We start from the raw sequence: 17,902 nt of genomic DNA, 5'->3' as shown, positions 1-17,902 counted from the left end.
TTTATGCTTCTCATAGGGATTCCTTGACGAGAACCCAGTACTTTTCCAGAAAGAAAATAAATGCTGCTTTTTACTTCTCAACATGACCTTCATAGATCCGTGAACTTCATGTTTCTTTCAGTAACATATACATTGATTTTCAGGGGTGTGGCAAACTCATATTACAAAGTCAAAAGGCTGACCAAAACATGTAGCCCTTCTTCATTTGTATTTCAGTTATTACTTTTTTACCCCAGTACAAATTTTGGAATGGTCTAACTCTACTGAACTTTGTCGACTTCCCATTAGAGCTCAGTGGCATACCTGATAGTAGTTTTGATAAACGGAGAACCATGTATTCCTGCAGTACATGCTATGCATTTTCACAACAGGCAGTGTCAAATGTATGTTATTAATTTCTCATAGACACCAACTTGATATGGAAGTTACAACCAACAGTAAATCTCTAAAGTGTTGGTCAGGAAAGAAATAACAAATAGGGAAAGGTTGAATTCTAAACCAAATGCTTTGATTATCTGTAATCTGCTGACACCAGCATTCTTTACTGCCACAATTTATCAACCTGAATTTTGAGACTCCAGTTTAATCTGTTTGTTTAACCTTTATGTAACTGGGAGGAGTAGAAATTTTAGGGAGGCCAAGTATTTCAAGACATACTGTGCTCTAAAATTCTCCCAGACAAGTACCAGGAACCAGGCCTGACAAATAAGCCCCATCTCCATCTCAAAATATGAGGAGAATCACAGAAAATTTAAAGTGCTGGTAGCATTGGGTTGCCTTGCCTTGAGCCCAGCAGAGTTCTGCTTGGGAAGGGAAGAGGTGTTGGGAGAAAAAAAGGTTCAGCTTGTGGAGGTGGTCCAGAAGCACTGTACTGGTTCTTTGTGGCTTGTTCCTCACATCTGGAATGTGAGGATGATGCATCATGCTTTGAAGTTTACAGATGGAAAAAGACCAGATAAGTACTGAGTGTTATTTTTATCCCAGACCTCAGTCTGCAGTAGAGGCTCCAGATGCAGCCTCAGGAGGAATTATCCATCCTGCCAGCACCTGCAGATCACTCTGCAGTTTATCTGAGGTTTATTTGGGAACCAGTACTTATTCCCACTGACTGTGTACATCTGTTGCCTTCAGTCCCTAATGAGGCAGGTCACAGCTAAAATATGCCCATATTTTAGTGGACTTAGAACTGCTCCACTGCCTTGCCACAGGGAGCTGAGAGGTCTCATAGCTGCTCCAACAAGCTGTAATTTGAGGATAGAGTTTTGCATCTAAGGTTTTACTGATCTCAGTAGATCCACAAAAACAAAGTGTTGCTGGGGAGAGGACAAAAGGGGCCCGATCCTTCCTGCAATGTTGGGTTAGGTGAAGAGGCAACACAAGGTGTTATTAGGCTGATGCATGGGCTCTGGCATTCACTAGCTGGCTGTTCAGCAGTTCAGTTTTTCTCATCTAATCTTGGAAAGTGTTTTCTCCTCTTGGAAATGGTTTAAGTGAGCATGCAGTTTATCTGTGCTCAGGTGGTCCTTCTTTCTCTGGAGCTGCAGACAAGAGAACATGAATCACTTAAAGCAAAACAGGAACAGATGTTCTGCATCAGGTTTAAACTAGTAGTGTATGGTAGCTGCTTTATCTCAAGCTCCTAAGTACTATGTGTGTTTTGGAGCAGCCTCTTACTCATCCAGTTTAACATTCATGTCTTCCTTTGAAAATGTTTGCATTTCCCCCTCCTCTGCTCCCAACCTTCTGTGGGTTTGAAAGTTCAACTTGAGCTCCAGTGGTATTGACTGCAGCGTGCAGAAGGGATGCTGAAGGGGTTACATGAAGAGCAGCCAAGGAGACTGAGGGAAGAGCAGTGAGAGGCATAAGTGAAAAAGTTCAGGAATAATAAAGAGGTAAGTCTAACCTTAAAATAACTAGGATTACTTTGTACTCTTGCATTAGCCAGAGGCTGAGAGAACACGGTGGTGTTAATGAGTTAGGGGGCATTGACCGCTTCTGTAGAGCACTGTGCTGGGAGAGACCAAAGGCAGGGGCTTGCACTTGTGTCAATAGATGTGATGGTGAGGTGGAAGAAGAGAGCACCCAGGAGGACAGAAGAAGTCAAATGAAATTACATCTAGTTCCTGGAAGCAGTGAATCCCACTTACTGCTCTCCCCTGTGAACAAAGCTTATTTTTAAACAAAGCCAGAGATAAAGTCAGGCCATGGAGCAGGAAGAGAATAGCTCTAAAAACAGTAGGAGTTGGGAAGAGGCTTTGTGAGGCTCCTCTGTTCATGCTAGCTGGGATACACAGCAGTTAGAAGATGCACATGGGGATGGATTACAGGCATGGATATAGGGTTGCAGACAACTGATCAAAAAGGTGGTTCTTTCAAATGAGACCTTCACATGGTGACCTGCTCCAGCTAGTATTAACCTCCAGAATGGATTTAGAAATGAGAGGATAAGCAGACTTTCACAAAATCAGTTTTATGTTTGAAGTGCAAAACTAAAAGGGTTGAGATGGTGTTGTTAATCTCTAGGTCAGCTGTGCTGATGCATCTCATAAAAGGCAGGATGTGTTCAAAGAGCAAAATCCACTGTAAATTATCAGCATGTTTGTGAGAGGCATTTGTGGCGTGGAAGCCCCCCTAGGGGGTGAAGGGCATGGCAGCACTTGGCAGCTCTCCCTGCCTTGCAAAGGTAGGTCTTGCAGCAGGCAGTGCTGAGAGTTGGAGGAGGAACCATTAGCTCTTCATTCATGGATCCAGTGGGTGGATGTTACTGCACAGAGAACCTAAAATTACAGCTCTCTTAGCTGGAAACTGTAATTTAGTTTTGCTTCTCCTTATCAGGTCTATGAGCTATTCCCCTATTAAAGTGAACTTGTCACTTTAACCTACTCCTAAATCCATGTCACCTGGCAGCTCTGGAGAACAACCTTTATTTAGTAAGCCAGAGCAGCATCAGGAACCATCAGGCACCTCTGCTGTCTTGACTGAAATCATCAGAGAGGTGACAGCAGTTCCCAGGTACTGACTGGCTGTGGGGACCACAGATGCTTCTCACACCACTCTCCCGAAAAAGATCAGTGTCAGTGCATGCTTTCTCTCCACTGCGCTGCTGAATTTTTTCAGTTCCACTTACTTACATGTGAGAATGTCTTTTAGGCCTTCAGTACTGCCTGAAAGCCCCATGTGCCCTGGTCTATGGCCCACATAAGCCAGTGTGCCATTGGGTTGCTTAGTCGTGGGGCATGGGCAGGGGTGTACGTGTGCATGTGTACAAATATATATAGGGAGATGTGTGTATTCCTTCCCAGCTTATTAGCATTACATTTTATTCAAAGGGAAACCACAGAATAATTTTGGTTGGAAAAGAGCTATAAGATTAAGTCCAACCTTTAACCTAGCACACTGCCAAGTCCACCACTAAGCCATGTCCCTGAGCACCACATTTACACGGCTTTTAAATACCTCCAGGGATGGTGATTCCACCACTTCCCTGGGCAGCCTATTCCAGTGCCTGACAACCCTTTCAGTGAAGAAGATTCTTCTAATATCCAATCTAAACCTCTCCTGGCACAACTTCAGGCCATTTCCTCTTGTTCCTCTTGTACCTGAGAGCAGAGGTAACAAGCTACAGCCTCCTTTCAGGTAGTTATGGAGAGCAATTAGGTCTCCCCTCTGCCTCCTTTTCCCCAGGCTAAACAACCCTAGTTCCCTCAGCTGCTCCTGGTAAAACTTGTACTCTAGACCCTTCACTGGCTTCATTGCTCTTGTTTGGACACGTTTCAGTACCTCAGTGTCTTTCTTGTAGTGAGGGGCTCAAAACCAAACACCATATTCAAGGTGTGGCATGACCAGTTCCAAGTACAGGGAGATGATCACCTCCCTGGTCCTACTAGCCACACTATGTCTGATACAAACCAGAATGCTCTTGACCTTCTTGGCCACCTGAGCACATTTGCTGGCTCATATCTAGCTGTCTGTCCACCCAGGTCCTTTTCTACCAAGCAACTTCCCAGCCACTCTTCTCCAAGACTGTAGGGCTGTTGTGACTCAAGTGCAGGACCTGACACTTGGCCTCGTTGAATGAACCTCATATAATTGTCCTTGGCCCATCAGTTCAACCTGTCCAGGTCCCTCTGCAGAGCCTTCCAACCTTCAGGCAGATCAACACTCACACTCAACTTAGTGTCATCTGCAAATGTACAGAGGGTTCACTTGATCCTCTCGTCCAGATCATTGGTAAAGATATTATAGGGAACTGGCCTAAATACTGAACTCTGGGGAACACCACTTGTGACTGGCTACCAGCAGGATTTAACTCCATTCAGCATAAATCTTTGGGTCCAGCCATGCAGTCAGTTTTCACCCAGCAAAGTGTAAGCCCATCCAAGCCATGAGCATCCAGTTTCTTCAAGAGAACACTGTGATAAAAGGTGTCAAAGGCTTTACTAAAGAAAAAAAAAAGCATTTTATAAAAATAAGAAATCCTAATAAAGAGTAACAAGCTGATTTTTGTCGGCAAGCAGAAGCCAGTGGTAGATGGAGGTGCTGATAGCCAAGCAGTCAGTTCCCCCACAAGTACATTCCCAAGGCTGCAATGCCGATAAGCAGCAGGTTGGGTGTAACCTGCCGGGCTCTACCTTTCACCCAAGCCTGAAGGAAGCTGCCCATGCCAGCAGCCATGGGCAGAGTCACCCCACTACCTCCTGAGGGGCCCGGCAGGAGGTAGGAACAGCACTGGCCCTGTGTGTGGGACAGAGCCCATCCTGTTCCCACCTCTCTGTCGAGCACATGCTCTTGGCTCCCATGGCCCGTAGAGCTGGATGCCTTGGATCACCCCTGGCCCTCAGCCCGTGTCCCTTAAAACCAGGGAGCTGCAGGTTGGCACCTTGCTGCCCTGCACCTTGCCCTGCTGCTCGGGGACAGGGGATATCTGCCCCCATCTCTCAGTCTGGCCCGTGTTCACAAACGCTGCGAGCGCAGCAGTCAGAGCAAGGATGTTTTGGGGGAGATCAGAATGGAGAGACAGCTGAAAACTCAGTCCTGGAGCTCCTTTATCTTCTGATCTTTGCTGCCGTGTTCAGTCTGCAGGTGGGGCAAGGCAGTAGACAAAGATATGAGAGTGGCAAAGCCAGCCCTTTTTAGCAGAGAGAGAGGGAATGAAAGGAGCAGAGAGCAAGGAGTGAGCGCTTGGATGCAGCCAAGGAAGGATCCCAAAAGCAAGAGCTAAGAGGGGCCTTTTCTTCTCATTTTTCTTCAGGAAGTTTAAAAAAAGAAATGAGCATTTTAAAAATGGGGGGGAGGGGAGAAAGATGATGTGCAGTTTCTTTCAGGGTGTAGCTGAGGAAACAGTTTCAAAAAAATAGCTGCCATTTAAATAAATACTAAGAATTTGTTCTTCTGTTGTAAATCAACATTTAGTATGCAGTCCCTAAATGGATCTGTTATTAGATGAGACAGAGAACTCTTAGAAATCACAGTAAACACAGCTGTAGAGATGAGGAGAATTAACAAGGCTTCATGCTAATAATTGTACCTTCCAGTTGTCTGAAATAGCTGATGGAATTTACTTTTAACATTGCCCTCACGCTCCAACATCAGACAGCTTATGTAGCAAACTAAATGCTTAAAAATACGACCGAGACGCTTTTAGGTTTGTCAGGATTAAAGAAGATTACCTAGGCATGTTTTCTGTTCTTTAATTGCTGTACTGAGGTCTCTCTCCCTGCAATTCGGAGGGACCCAGGGAGATGGGAAGTTTCCAGCGAGGGCCTGGTGGTCTGATCCACAGAGCCCTGGGTGTTGTCATCAGTGCAGAGCTGGCACAGTGGATGGAGCACGCTGGCATTTAGGAATAAGCTTTGGTGGCCAACAGGGACAGCAGCCTTATGCTCTTTGCTTCCCAGAGAAGCCTGTGCTGGAGGTATTTGTGGTCAGCTACTGGCAGTCACTTTCTTTCGGTGCACAAAGACTGAAACATCTGTGGGTGTTTCTCAACAAAATCGGGAAATATTGCAAAAGCAAACAAATCCCTCCCTTCTGTCATAGTACACCTTCAGTCTTTTGCTTTGGTCCCTCTTTGGGCCCAATCCTGACAGCATTAGGGTGGAACTGAATGACTGCTGCTGGCTTGTATGGGGCTGAGCAGCCTTCAGGGCTGGAGTCCCCGGTATCTGAAGGCAGAAGAAATCAGACCCAGGAAGCTATTGATGGAACAGACTTGCAGTGCTAAACCAGAATCTTATTTCTGTACTACTTCATTCTGTGGCAGGAAGGTTTCCTGGGAAGCTGCTTGTAATTAGGATTATAAACGGATGCTAGCATATTAATAGAAAAGGTCTTGTTTTTTCAAGCAGGGGGTTCATCTAGTTCTTTTTGTACTGCAGCAGAAAGGTGAAAATTTTCAGTTAACTGTAATTGGGGCTGTGGAGAAAGAGCAACCCTGGTTAGTTGCCTTCTGTGAACACTAGTGAGCAGCATGAACAAATGTGCCAGAAAAAGTTACCTTGGAAGAGCAAGGTTGGTCTGAGCACAATATAACCTTGCCAAAGGGAAGCAGAAGAAATTCAGTGTTAATTTTTTTAGTAGTTGAGGAGAAGAAAATTCATTATCCAAAGGATTAGGTATTTTGCCAGTTTGTGTCTGGATGAATTAATTCAAATCCTTACATGAAAAAAAGAGTCAGACTGCGATAGGAGATGAAATGTGTTGTCTCTGTCACTGAGCTGCTGGGGGTGATATCTGCTCTCTCTTCTCTGTCTCCTCCTGTACTTTGCACCATCCAGTTAGGAAGCAAGTGAGTCACACAGGGGAGAACTTACAGCAGGGATATACACCATTGGGTATTATCACTCCTACTTCCAACAGCTTACCTTAAAAAAAAACTGTACCATGTTTCTTGGCCTGAGCCTGTATCCCTGGTTTAGGGAACGAAGAAGGACATCATGTTAGAAGGACATCATGAAGCATCCCACACAGGGTGCTTACCTGAGTCACAGAGTACAGGGACTCAACATGGCTAAACATGTAATTACAGGGTTCCCCTCTTCTGAACAAACTGCTGAAGCCCATAAGCTACGTGCGAATATAATTACTAAAGCCAGCAAACATATGAAAGAAACCAGCTATGCAGCAACTATCTTGTGTTTTCCTATTTGGGCTTCAAAAGCTTTGGAGCAATATTGGTGTGTTACACGCTGGGTTAAAAATTGGAAACGTATTACTCTGATTTAGCATGGAACTGGGTAAATTGTATTCAGTTAAAACAGCAGATTCCCTGCTGAGAAGAAAATTAGTATCTCTACTTGACTGTGTGACACCTAAGCTGCAAGCCAGAGGTACAGGAGGAGGATTTGTGTTGCTGAGAAATCCATTAACTTCGTCTGCCAGGTCAGAGCTGCTGGAGTGAGCAGGGCATGGGTATCCCAGGGAACTCCAGGAATTCAGGCTCCCTGCATCTCCTCCACCATATCCTGTGCAGGGTCTTACATGATGTCTGTCATGGTGGTGTCTGAGCAGCTGTCTGGTCTCCAACCACCCCACAGTTTGGTGTTGCCCTTACCCAAGGGTGGTTTCATAAAAATCCTTAAGTGTCCACTCTGCCTATGGGGCTCTGTAGCATTTGCTGAAAGCCTTGTTCTTGAGCTGTGTAAAATACCTAGGTTTTCAAGAGTGAGGCAACATCCCAGGTTTGTGAGTCTTGAAGGACTTGCAAGGAGGCACCTGCCTACCTGGCAGGATCATTTAGGTCACTCTGACTCCTTCTTGGGAAGGTTATAGAGGTTCCCAATGCTGGCAATCCCTCATTGTTTTCCAGCACAGAGGTATTTTATCATTTCAGTTGGGATTTTTCCTACATCTAAACTTAAGTCTTTCTTGTTTACCTTCATTACTACTTGTCCTAACCACAGTGAGTCCAGACAGAAGATTATTCCTTACGTCCTTGTGGAATTTCTCAGTGTTTTTGTATTTATGTATCTATTCTGTCCTGTTTCCCTCCCTCCACCCAGTTTATCTCACCCTTGCTACCACAGCTTCTTGCACCAGAAAAATAAATGTCACATTTTCCATTGTGTCCTAGATAGCCACTGGGTTAAAATGCAGTTTCTTACTCTGTTTTTTAAGGACTACTCCCAGCTCCACCCTGGCTGACTGCATACATCCCCAGCCTAGTGCTCCTCCTGGTGCACCATTTGCAGATGTCCGTGGCTTGCCTTTTGCTAATCAGTCCTCAAGCCCCTCCTTGAAAACCACATCTACAGCTCCCAGTGTAATAGCAGAGTATAGCAGCTACAGGTCACTCCCTTGGCTTTGAGCTTCCCAGCAGATGTGTTTGTCCCCAGGCTTGGGTTGTCCCAGTCTGTGATTCATCTGTGTCTTGATTGCAAACTGGAACTGATGAGATAAACAGTGGAAGTCTCTTTTACCCTATCTACAGTTCCTGGTGATCTGGAGGCAGTTCTGTGAGCCCAGCCCAGTGCAGCTGAAGCATATCCTCAGGCATGGGCTTTCTCAGGCAAGGCCAGATGCAGTCAGCTCCCCTTCAGCCAAGAAGATCATGCAGGCTCCCACTCTCAGGTGTGTCTATGCTGTTGTGTCCCACTGCCTGTCCCCCCACTTGCTGGAGAGGGGACACTCACTCCTTGCTGCTGTATGTCTGTCAAATCATCTGTCAACATAATTAAGCCCATCAAAGGTGATGATAGAAAGCTACCTGAGGCAGCTTTGAGTGGCCAGTGATCATAGTGTTGAGGTGAAACATCCATGCCTGGTGGCCAAGAAGGGTTAGAAAGGCCGTGGCTGTGCCTCTGTGTATTACAGGTGACATACACAGGTCCAAAGAGTGTGAGCTTAGCTCCAGCCGTCACATGTGCGTGCGTCTGCATGCTTGTGTTGGAGAGGAAAGGCCAGAAATTTTTCATTTAAAAATTAAATTCATAGTATAGCCAGACCTTTCAGCTTTTTAATACAAGCAGTGATTTATGGCTGCACTTAAAGAACGAGCCAGGAGCCAGCAAATTCATCACGCACTGTCCTTTTCTGTCAAGGTATCCATGAGCCACTTTCAGCCATGGTGCTCCTGGCATCAAAGCCCCCACTGTGGGAAGGCACTGTAGCTCTGTCACCCTCACCCCACCATGACAACCGAGGTCGTGGCCTGTGGTTTCATCCCCATCTTTTTGCTGTGAGGGGGAAAAAAAAAAAAAAAAAAGGATTGGCTATCTGCCAAATTCCTCTTCTCCCCCCCTCCCTTCCCACGGCCGGTTTTGGCTGCTGAAGAGACAATGCAAAGTTGCTCTTTGTACACACAACACGAGGCTCCAAACTTGCCTTCTGTAAATTAAATCCGAAGAAACCTGCCAACATGAAGATTTTTTTTTTCTGTAATTATTCTAAGTGCAAAACTCCTCTGGCCTCCCTGATGATTTCTTACCTCTCAGATGTATTGACTCAAACTCGGTCACTTTGATATTGCCTGCCCTGTGTTTGTAAGATTACCCGAGAGCTTCTGAATAACAACACATGCAGCAGATTGTCTTTCACCCCCTCTGTGGACAAGCTACAGGTCTTTCTGCCTGGTCATGCTGGTGACTTCCAACTTTTCCAGCTCCTTGTTCAGAGAAGACATTTTACTGGATATACATGTTCATCTTCTCAGCCTCCAAACCCCACATATTGTAAGATCAGACACCAAATAGTTATGAGCAGGGAGAATGGGAATGGGCAGGCTTCCAAAGATGTTTGGGATTATAGAGGAGAAGGTGGCATTAAGAAGGGGCTCCCTCTTTTCTTCCTGAATCCATACCTTATTGTGTGAGAGACTTAGGCTGATAAAAAAGCTGGGTTTAGCATACAGCTGGTATTACTTGGTGCCAAGATGTGATTTTTTTCAAGGAGATTTTTGCATTATATAGGCTCACTGTGGTACTTTACTTTCTCTCCAAGACAAAAAAGCCAATATTTAGTGACCTGTTGCCACGTTTTCTCAGGAAAGCATCGGTATCTGCAGCTGCATGTGTGTCTGCTGACAAAGTTTGCCTGGTTTACTGATGTTTCTTTTCTGGCAGCCAAATCATGTACCCAGACAAAGAAGAGTGAATGCTAAAGTAGATGCAGATTTAGGGTGCAACATTTTTCAAAAAGTTGTAGCCTCCAGAGTTGATGTAATGCCACTGCTGAATGATTTCATCCTTCCCTTCTGCATGCATGCTCACGGATGCACACAGAAGTTGGGACCATGGATTGGATGAAAGAGAGAATATGTGAAGTAATTTGGAATATTTGACAGTGCAGTGCTAGCAGCGACTGTGTATGACAGTTTTACTCTCAACGGCTTTGATCTTTTTTGTAGCCCTGCTGCATTCTGTTCAGTGGGAACTGAAAATGGTGTGGTTATCTTGGGCTTCAATACAGAGAATTATTTGGAAAAAATGCATACTCAGCCTTATCTTCTCTGTGGGACAATGAGTTCAATGCATAAAACGAAAAAAAAGAAAGCAGCTTTGTAATACTTCAAGAGTTTCCCTCAGAGGATATAATTTATCTCTAAAATATTCTCATTTAGTAAAAATGCTCCTAAGTTTAATATTAGTTTTATTACCATAGTTCTATTATCCAGCCTCTGTAGAGATATTTCCAAAGCAAATTTTTATTCCAGTTTGTCTGTATGAAAGTTGTCAGGGAAGATGTTAAGCATCTCCATATCCAGTGCACACAATGTGCTTTCTAGTCTGCTTTATTGGACTGTGAACAAATACTGATTAAGGTTTTGGTGTGCTTTTCATTTGAATGCAGGGATTCTTTTGAAAAAGTCAAGTCAGCAATAATATTCTATGAAATGTCAAATAAATCATAGTATGAAACATTGCAAAGCTATTCCTTAAAAAAAAAAAAAACCAAAACAAAACTGTTGCAAACCAGATCAGTTTAATAATATCCTTTTATCTAAAATGCAATTGTTCTTTTAGAGTCAGTGTTTTGATTCATGTAGCTGTAATTGTCTGACTGTCATCTGTAGAAATCTGCAAAAAGTAATTATTTGTGATGATTTGAGAAATGCTTATGCTTGAACTATCAAGTGTGAAAAATTACTAGTTCCAGTTTTTAATGCTGAACCTTTTTAAAGGAAGCAATCTAGAATTTGGGGTGTAGAATATCTGTACATCAAGTAGGGTAGTTATGGATCTATACTGTAAAAGCCAAGTATTAAAAGGGTCTATAATATGTTTGTAAATTAAAGGGAGTCCATCAGAGCTGCAAGAATCTTATCACACTTTTGATGTGAAAACAGGATTGCAAACATGCTTGCAGGTAACCTCTTGCTCAAAAAACCCCAATACTTAAGCACTTGGGAAATATAAGTAATACCTATTGTATTGCATTTAATGTATTAAATAGCAGACACCTTCTAAAACTCATATGGTGAGTTTGGTGGTTGTGTTTGGGAAGGAGACCTGGTAATACCTGTGGGATTTTACTCAATTGATACACTGGCCTCTCAGTGTCACATAACTAGGACCATTAGTGCCACCTATAGTTGGTCTGTCTGACACTTTTCACTTTGAGCTCTTGTTCTCAATGGATGATGAGCCTGCTGCACACACCTTCTAAACAAGTACCATGAAGAAGATTTGGATGGAAAGGAGCTCTGGTTTCTGCTAAGCTTAACAATGTCACTGGATAGACCCAACTGGATGTTCAGCAGCTGATTGTGATCAATAGCTCCTTAGACCATAGGTAAGAGGAACACTGTGGTAACTTGTGTAGTTCTGGTGTAGGATAGAACCCAAACCTACAAACACAAGTGTAACTAAAGAATTAAAGGCAGAGGCAAAGTTTTTGTTATTACAAAACTTGAAGAGAAAAAACAATTTAACAGGGCTTGGGGCTGCCGACCCCATTCACAATATTTATCCTCTTTATTCCACCCTAAATTATAGGCTAAACAACATAGGCTGATTGTCAGCCTGGTTACAGTAAGGTGCAGAACTGGCAGCAGCTGCAGGCAGTACAGGAGAAATAAATAGACCCTTGCCATATAAATGTGGGGGAATACTTCTTTGCACATTGATTTTTTATAGCAAGACAAAATTTAACTAGTGGGTTTTTGGAGTGACACTTGGGTTTTTCTATCCTTCGAATTAAAAAGTGTTTTCAGTGCTCTTAGTTTGAGGTACACTACTATATTAAAAAAAAAAAAAAAAGTTTTACATGTTTAAATCTGAACTTGCTGCTTGCCTGTCAGACTTGGAAAGGCCCTCAAAGATTATTTTATCCTGCTGTGACTAAGTAACCAGGAGAAAATTCCTTCCACCTCATTACTGTGTTTTACCTTGAATAGCCTTTGCATGGCATGGTTTGATGGTTGTCACTTAGTCAGTATATATATTTCTGTTCAGTACCTTCTCCAGTGCACTGCACTCAACCCCCCTGCCTAGGCTGTACAGAAAGTATCTCCATGAGCAAAGTGTGCTGGACTTAACTTTCCTCCTTCACTGTTAGTTTGAGACTGATGGAGATGAGAAGCTTCTGGGATCAGAATGTCTCCAGACTACTTTTTTTTTTTCCCCCTTCTTCTTTTAAATGCCACTGAGCTTGAGAGTCTCCTGCTGCTTGTGTTGCCTCCCAGTTCAAGTCAGTTGCTCCATCAGTAAAGGAAGAAAACTTTGAACTTGACATGCCCTTCTTCTCTGTACCCTGTTACAACTTCTGCAGGGGAAAAAAAAAAAATCATCAAGTTCATCTATGGTGTTGTCAGTCCTTTCTGGGAAGAGTGAATGCTTTTATCAGATGTCTTCCCCAAACCTTTAATGCCCAACTGAAGTCCAAGTTGAACTGTTGGAGGACAGAGGTGGTTTTATCACAATCCCCATGCTGCCCTCAGGCTAACCTTCAGACATGCTTAAAAGTGCCCTCTCCAAAAGTGAGATGGAGTTACATCATTACTTATTGGGATTTCTTGAACTGTGGGATCAGGGGCGACCTCTGGTAGTGACCATTGATGCAGAGCAGGTTATTTTCCCAGTTCCTCTCACCAGCTTCTGGAGTGAAATTATTGTGTGGCTTAAAAGCTTTACATGTAACTTAAAATGAGGATGAACTACATTAGCATCAGATATATCAGAGTTAATACATGATTTCAAAATATAAAATGGAAAAATGCTGTTACACGGGGCCGTGGGCTCTGGGGACCATGGAGCCTCTCCTCCAGGGTTTTAAGTTTACAAGACAGACTCTGGTGGTTCTGGAGGAGTTCCATTACAGGCTCTCCTGTGCCTTTCCCCACCTTTCACCTGTGCAGTACAAGGGTGGCTTTCATGTCTCCCATCCATCAGCCAGAGGGATGTTGCCATTAAACCTCAAGGAGATCCATCAGGACTCTCCACTTCTCTGGGGGAAGCAGGTAGGGCAGCTCTCCCAGAGTGCACAGAGTGTGTTGGTCAGCAGCTGAAGAAAATGAGGTTTGGTCAGCTTTTTTTTTTTTCAAAAATCTGAACTCAATAGGCAAAAAAGCAAGGAAGTAGAGCTTTCAACATTACATTTTTTTACACGGCCTTTCATCCATCAGCCATAACAAATGGTAATTCATGAGAAGAGGACAATACCCTCCTAATGTCACATTGATATTTAACATGTGTTCTGTGTGCCAATAGAGAGGCCAGAGCACAGGCAGAGCTGGCCCCAGGGTGTTGGTGTGTACTCAATAAATGCAGCTAACCAAAATTTTATGCCATTTCTTCATATTTCTTCCATGTTAAAAAGAATAGGAGGCCAAATCACAAATATCATCTTTGAAGTGAATTTAATGTAGTACAATCTCATTTGCAGCCACAAATACTAAGGCTGCATTTTCCCCTTTACTCCAAATGCCTGAAAATTTCAGTAATGTTAATATATGAGAAGAAGTGCTTGGCTTATTGATGTAGGAATGAAAGCAGGAGCAAAGTGCTGCTCTACAAAGATTCATCTGCAAATTGGGGTCTGAGGCAGCCATTAGATTATCAAATCTGAACTTCTATCTAATACAGGCCATAGAATCTCATCAATTTAAGTCTGTATTTATCCCAAGACCAGCACCAGAAAAGCAGATACAGTGCATTAATATATTGTAATGCAGCACTATACTCAAACATTTCTTTTTAATTTTTTCACTCTAAAACCAGAGGCAAACAGCAGTGCTGTGCTATACAATGTTGATGAAAATTTGCAGGAGGGATTTCAGCATTTTAACTCTCTGTAGAGGAGAATTTGTATATCTGTGTGTTTGCATAGGGTTTTGTTTAGTTGTTTGAAAATTATTCACTGGTTACTCTAATCAGTCTAAAGCTGGTTTTGTTTCTCCCTAAGGGCAGAATAAGTTCAAATACAAATTTTGTATTTTTTTAACAGAAAAAGTAATTTTCTTCAGAAATCTGTGTGGTCCTTAACAACTGATTTCTTAAAATCTGATTCTGGAAACTCCCTGCCAGTCAGTTTTCCTAGGCAGCACGAAGCACATTTCACATCTGGCATCTCATCTCCTGGACTTTAACACAAAGTGCCCTTGAACTCTACCTGGGAGGTATTCAGGGGTTTACCACACATGCACAAAAGACGAGCCAAGCTGTCTAAAGGAGCTGCACTGGGCTACTGCATGTTTTAACCATTAGCCAACATTTTGCTGAACAAAGGAGCTAAAGAGATGAAAGTATCAGGGAATTCAGAGGAGAAGTGGTGGGTGGCACTCTACAAACTACAGAGGTCCCAGGCTTGACATATAAATGCTGTCCTAAAGAAAGAAAAGCCTCCTGCCCAAGTCTGAGGTGCACCAGCCTCTTGGTATTCCCCGGATCATGAGAACATTCCTCTGCAACCCACTGCAGCTCAGAGGGAAGGAGGGGGAGTCTCTGCTACTCACATGTTGCAAAAGCCTTTGCTGACTCTTGAGCAGATGAAATCTGGGTTCTAGGTTTTGTCCATAACAATACAATTTTTATCTTCTTTCCTTCTAAAGATCTAAAGTCCTAAAATTGGCTTGGTTCCATCTTGCTGTTTGGTTTGGGTTTTGCCTAGCAAATGCCTTCAGATCCTGTTCTTAGATGTCTCTTTATTATATAAATCAGGGATAGCTACAGGCAGTGAAAGCAGAGATTTTACTACAGGAACTAGAGGTTCAAAACCATTTGCCAAGGACATTGTACCATCAAGGGGGAAGACCCGTATAACCAAAGGCACCTCCACAGCAGATGTATCCAGTCCACACTGGCTCAGCTGCTTCCTTGCAGAATCCTGTTATTCATGTTAACCTAACTGGGAAGTATCAGATAAGCACTTCTGAAAGATTCTGTTCAAGAAGGAACCTCAGACCTCCTTACTTATCAAATAGGAAGGTTAATACATGCCTTACTACTTGGCTTTGAGGCTAAACTAATTCTTGAACGTGCAGCTCTTTGAAATCCACAGCTAAGGGGTGTTAAATAAATGGAAATAACATTGCAGAAACCTTCCCCCAGTTGTTTTGATGCAATTTATTCAGAATAGGTAAAAAGGCATTCATAGCTGTGAGGGTCGGGTTGCACAGCAAAACACTCTGCTCTGCATGGACACTTCAAACACAGGAGCCCTGTGTTGGTGTGCTCTTTTGCTTGGGCTAATATTCCCTGTTTCCTAGTGGAGCTCATTACCTACCTTAGCGGAAGCTCTTGCTTTAGTCCTTGACCACAGTCTGGGCAGGAGGTGTCTGGGGATGAGGCAGGCTGTCTCTGTGCACCTGCCCTGTGGGTCTTCACAAGACACTTACAGCCTCTCCAAAGTATCCAATAGCAGTAATAGGAGAAACTCAGGGTGTTATTAACAAAAGAATAAAAAGCTATGAGTAAACATCATGCTCTGTGTGTTAGAGGGCCACATGTTCTTCTCTGTCAATATGGCAAATAGGGAAATTTATAGCTAACATTCTCCACGCATCTCAAGAAATCACATCTGAGTGAATGTTCCCCTTGGAGAGTGGTAGGAATCTCCCTGGGCTTCATTTCTTCTTCCAAGGTCATAGCCAAGAAGCAAGCCACACTTACTAATTTTCTAGCAGAAAAGAAAAACCTTTTTCATTTTGACCAATTTTCCAACTGGTGTCTTCCTGTCCCATTGCAGTAGCAAAAGCTCTGGCAGTGTCCATCACTGCTGTAGCCATGGGATGAACAGCAGAGAGGAGGGGAGGGAGATCAGTTTTCCAGGACTGAAAAAAGCAGTGACTGCATCTCAGGATGAGGGTGGTGTCAGGACGCTCCCTGCCAGGCTGTGTGAGCACTTGTGCTCCTTTGTTTTGTCTTCAAAGCAAAGCTTTGGACATTTTGTGAAGAGTGAGCAACACATATGAGGAACTTTTGAGGTATCTTCTAGCATAGGGACGATTTTACTCAGGAACTCACGAACTGTTCTATACAGGCAGTGAGCTACTTCTCTGTGAATTTAAACACTAAGCAAAGAGGCAGTAAGAGCTGCCCAGCTGCTTGATTCACTGGTCCCTGTGCTTTCTTTGCAGTTGTCCAACACAGCAATTCTTCATCAGATTAGACGAGACCAAGTGACAGACACGTGCCGAGCAAACAGCGTGTCCAGCAGGAAGCGCCGCGTGCTAACGCCCAATGATCTCAAACACCTGGTTGTGGATGAAGATCACGAGATGATCTATTGCTATGTTCCCAAAGTGGCCTGCACAAACTGGAAGAGAGTCATGATGGTTTTGACAGGGAGAGGCAAATACAGTGATCCAATGGAAATCCCAGCCAACGAAGCCCACGTGTCTTCGAACTTGAAGACCCTCAACCAGTACAGCATCCCAGAGATCAACCACCGCTTGAAAAACTACATGAAGTTCCTCTTTGTTCGCGAGCCTTTCGAGAGACTGGTGTCAGCCTACAGGAACAAGTTCACCCAGAAGTACAACACTTCCTTCCACAAGCGCTACGGCACCAAAATCGTCAGGCGCCAGAGGAAAAACGCCACCCAGGAAGCGCTGCGTAAAGGCGACGACGTCAAGTTTGAGGAGTTTGTGGCCTATCTCATCGACCCCCACACCCAAAGAGAAGAGCCATTCAACGAGCACTGGCAGACTGTGTACTCCCTCTGCCACCCTTGCCACATCCACTACGACCTCGTAGGGAAATACGAAACGCTCGAAGAGGATTCCAATTACATTCTCCAGCTAGCGGGAGTCGGCAACTACCTGAAGTTCCCCACCTATGCAAAGTCTACGAGAACTACTGATGAAATGACCACAGAGTTCTTCCAGAACATCAGCTCCGAGCACCAAACGCAGCTGTATGAAGTCTACAAACTTGATTTTTTAATGTTCAATTACTCAGTGCCAAGCTACCTGAAATTGGAATGAGGGATGGGTCGGGGGGAGCGAGGGGAGAGAAAGCCTGTTTTATTTAAGATTTTTATTTGTCATAATAAATATGGAGAATGGGTTATTTTGTAAGTTAATATTTTCTTTTTTTTGAATGATGCTGCGAGCAGCACAGTCAAAATTATTTAAATCAACTGTAAGAAAGGACAGCTCTCTTTTCAGGGTAACAGGATTGTGACGATCTAGCTGTAGAAATGAATAATATTGCTACACTGTTCAAAAAGATGTTAATTGTGTTCTGGTGGATTTCGTTGATCTTGCATTCTTCCAATTCTAATTAATGTTATTTATACTTATTTAAAACATGTTCTCTTGGTAGGTGTCACTTCAGCAGCAGAGATAAGATGACATTTGGATAAAAGAGTCTGGTTTTGGGCTTTCCTCAGTTGAGCTTGTCTCTGGGTAATAATATTTTTCCATTACCCTTTGATGCAGGTAAATATGAAAATGGTTCTGGATAACACATGCTTTGAGAAGAGTGGTGGAAATAATTGCTTCAGAAAGTGATACTGCACTTCAGTG

At 43.5% G+C, this 17,902-nt stretch overlaps 1 protein-coding gene across 1 annotated transcript in view; it reads left to right on the top strand.

Moving 5' to 3' along the window:
- Nucleotides 1–17,429, top strand: part of CHST11 (carbohydrate sulfotransferase 11) — a 174,054-nt gene extending 156,625 nt beyond the window's left edge. Inside the window, exon 3 of the mRNA XM_008505243.2 lies at nucleotides 16,511–17,429. Within this exon, the coding sequence (XP_008503465.1) occupies nucleotides 16,511–17,359 (849 nt within the window). The 3' untranslated portion in view covers nucleotides 17,360–17,429. The remainder of the gene's footprint in view (nucleotides 1–16,510) is intronic.
- The last annotated feature ends 473 nt before the right edge of the window (nucleotides 17,430–17,902 follow it).

Source organism: Calypte anna, chromosome 1 (genome assembly GCF_003957555.1).
Source record: "Calypte anna isolate BGI_N300 chromosome 1, bCalAnn1_v1.p, whole genome shotgun sequence".
NCBI classification, from domain to species: domain Eukaryota; kingdom Metazoa; phylum Chordata; class Aves; order Apodiformes; family Trochilidae; genus Calypte; species Calypte anna.
Note: the sequence above shows the minus strand (reverse complement) of the source record. Positions and strands in the feature narration are given on the sequence as shown.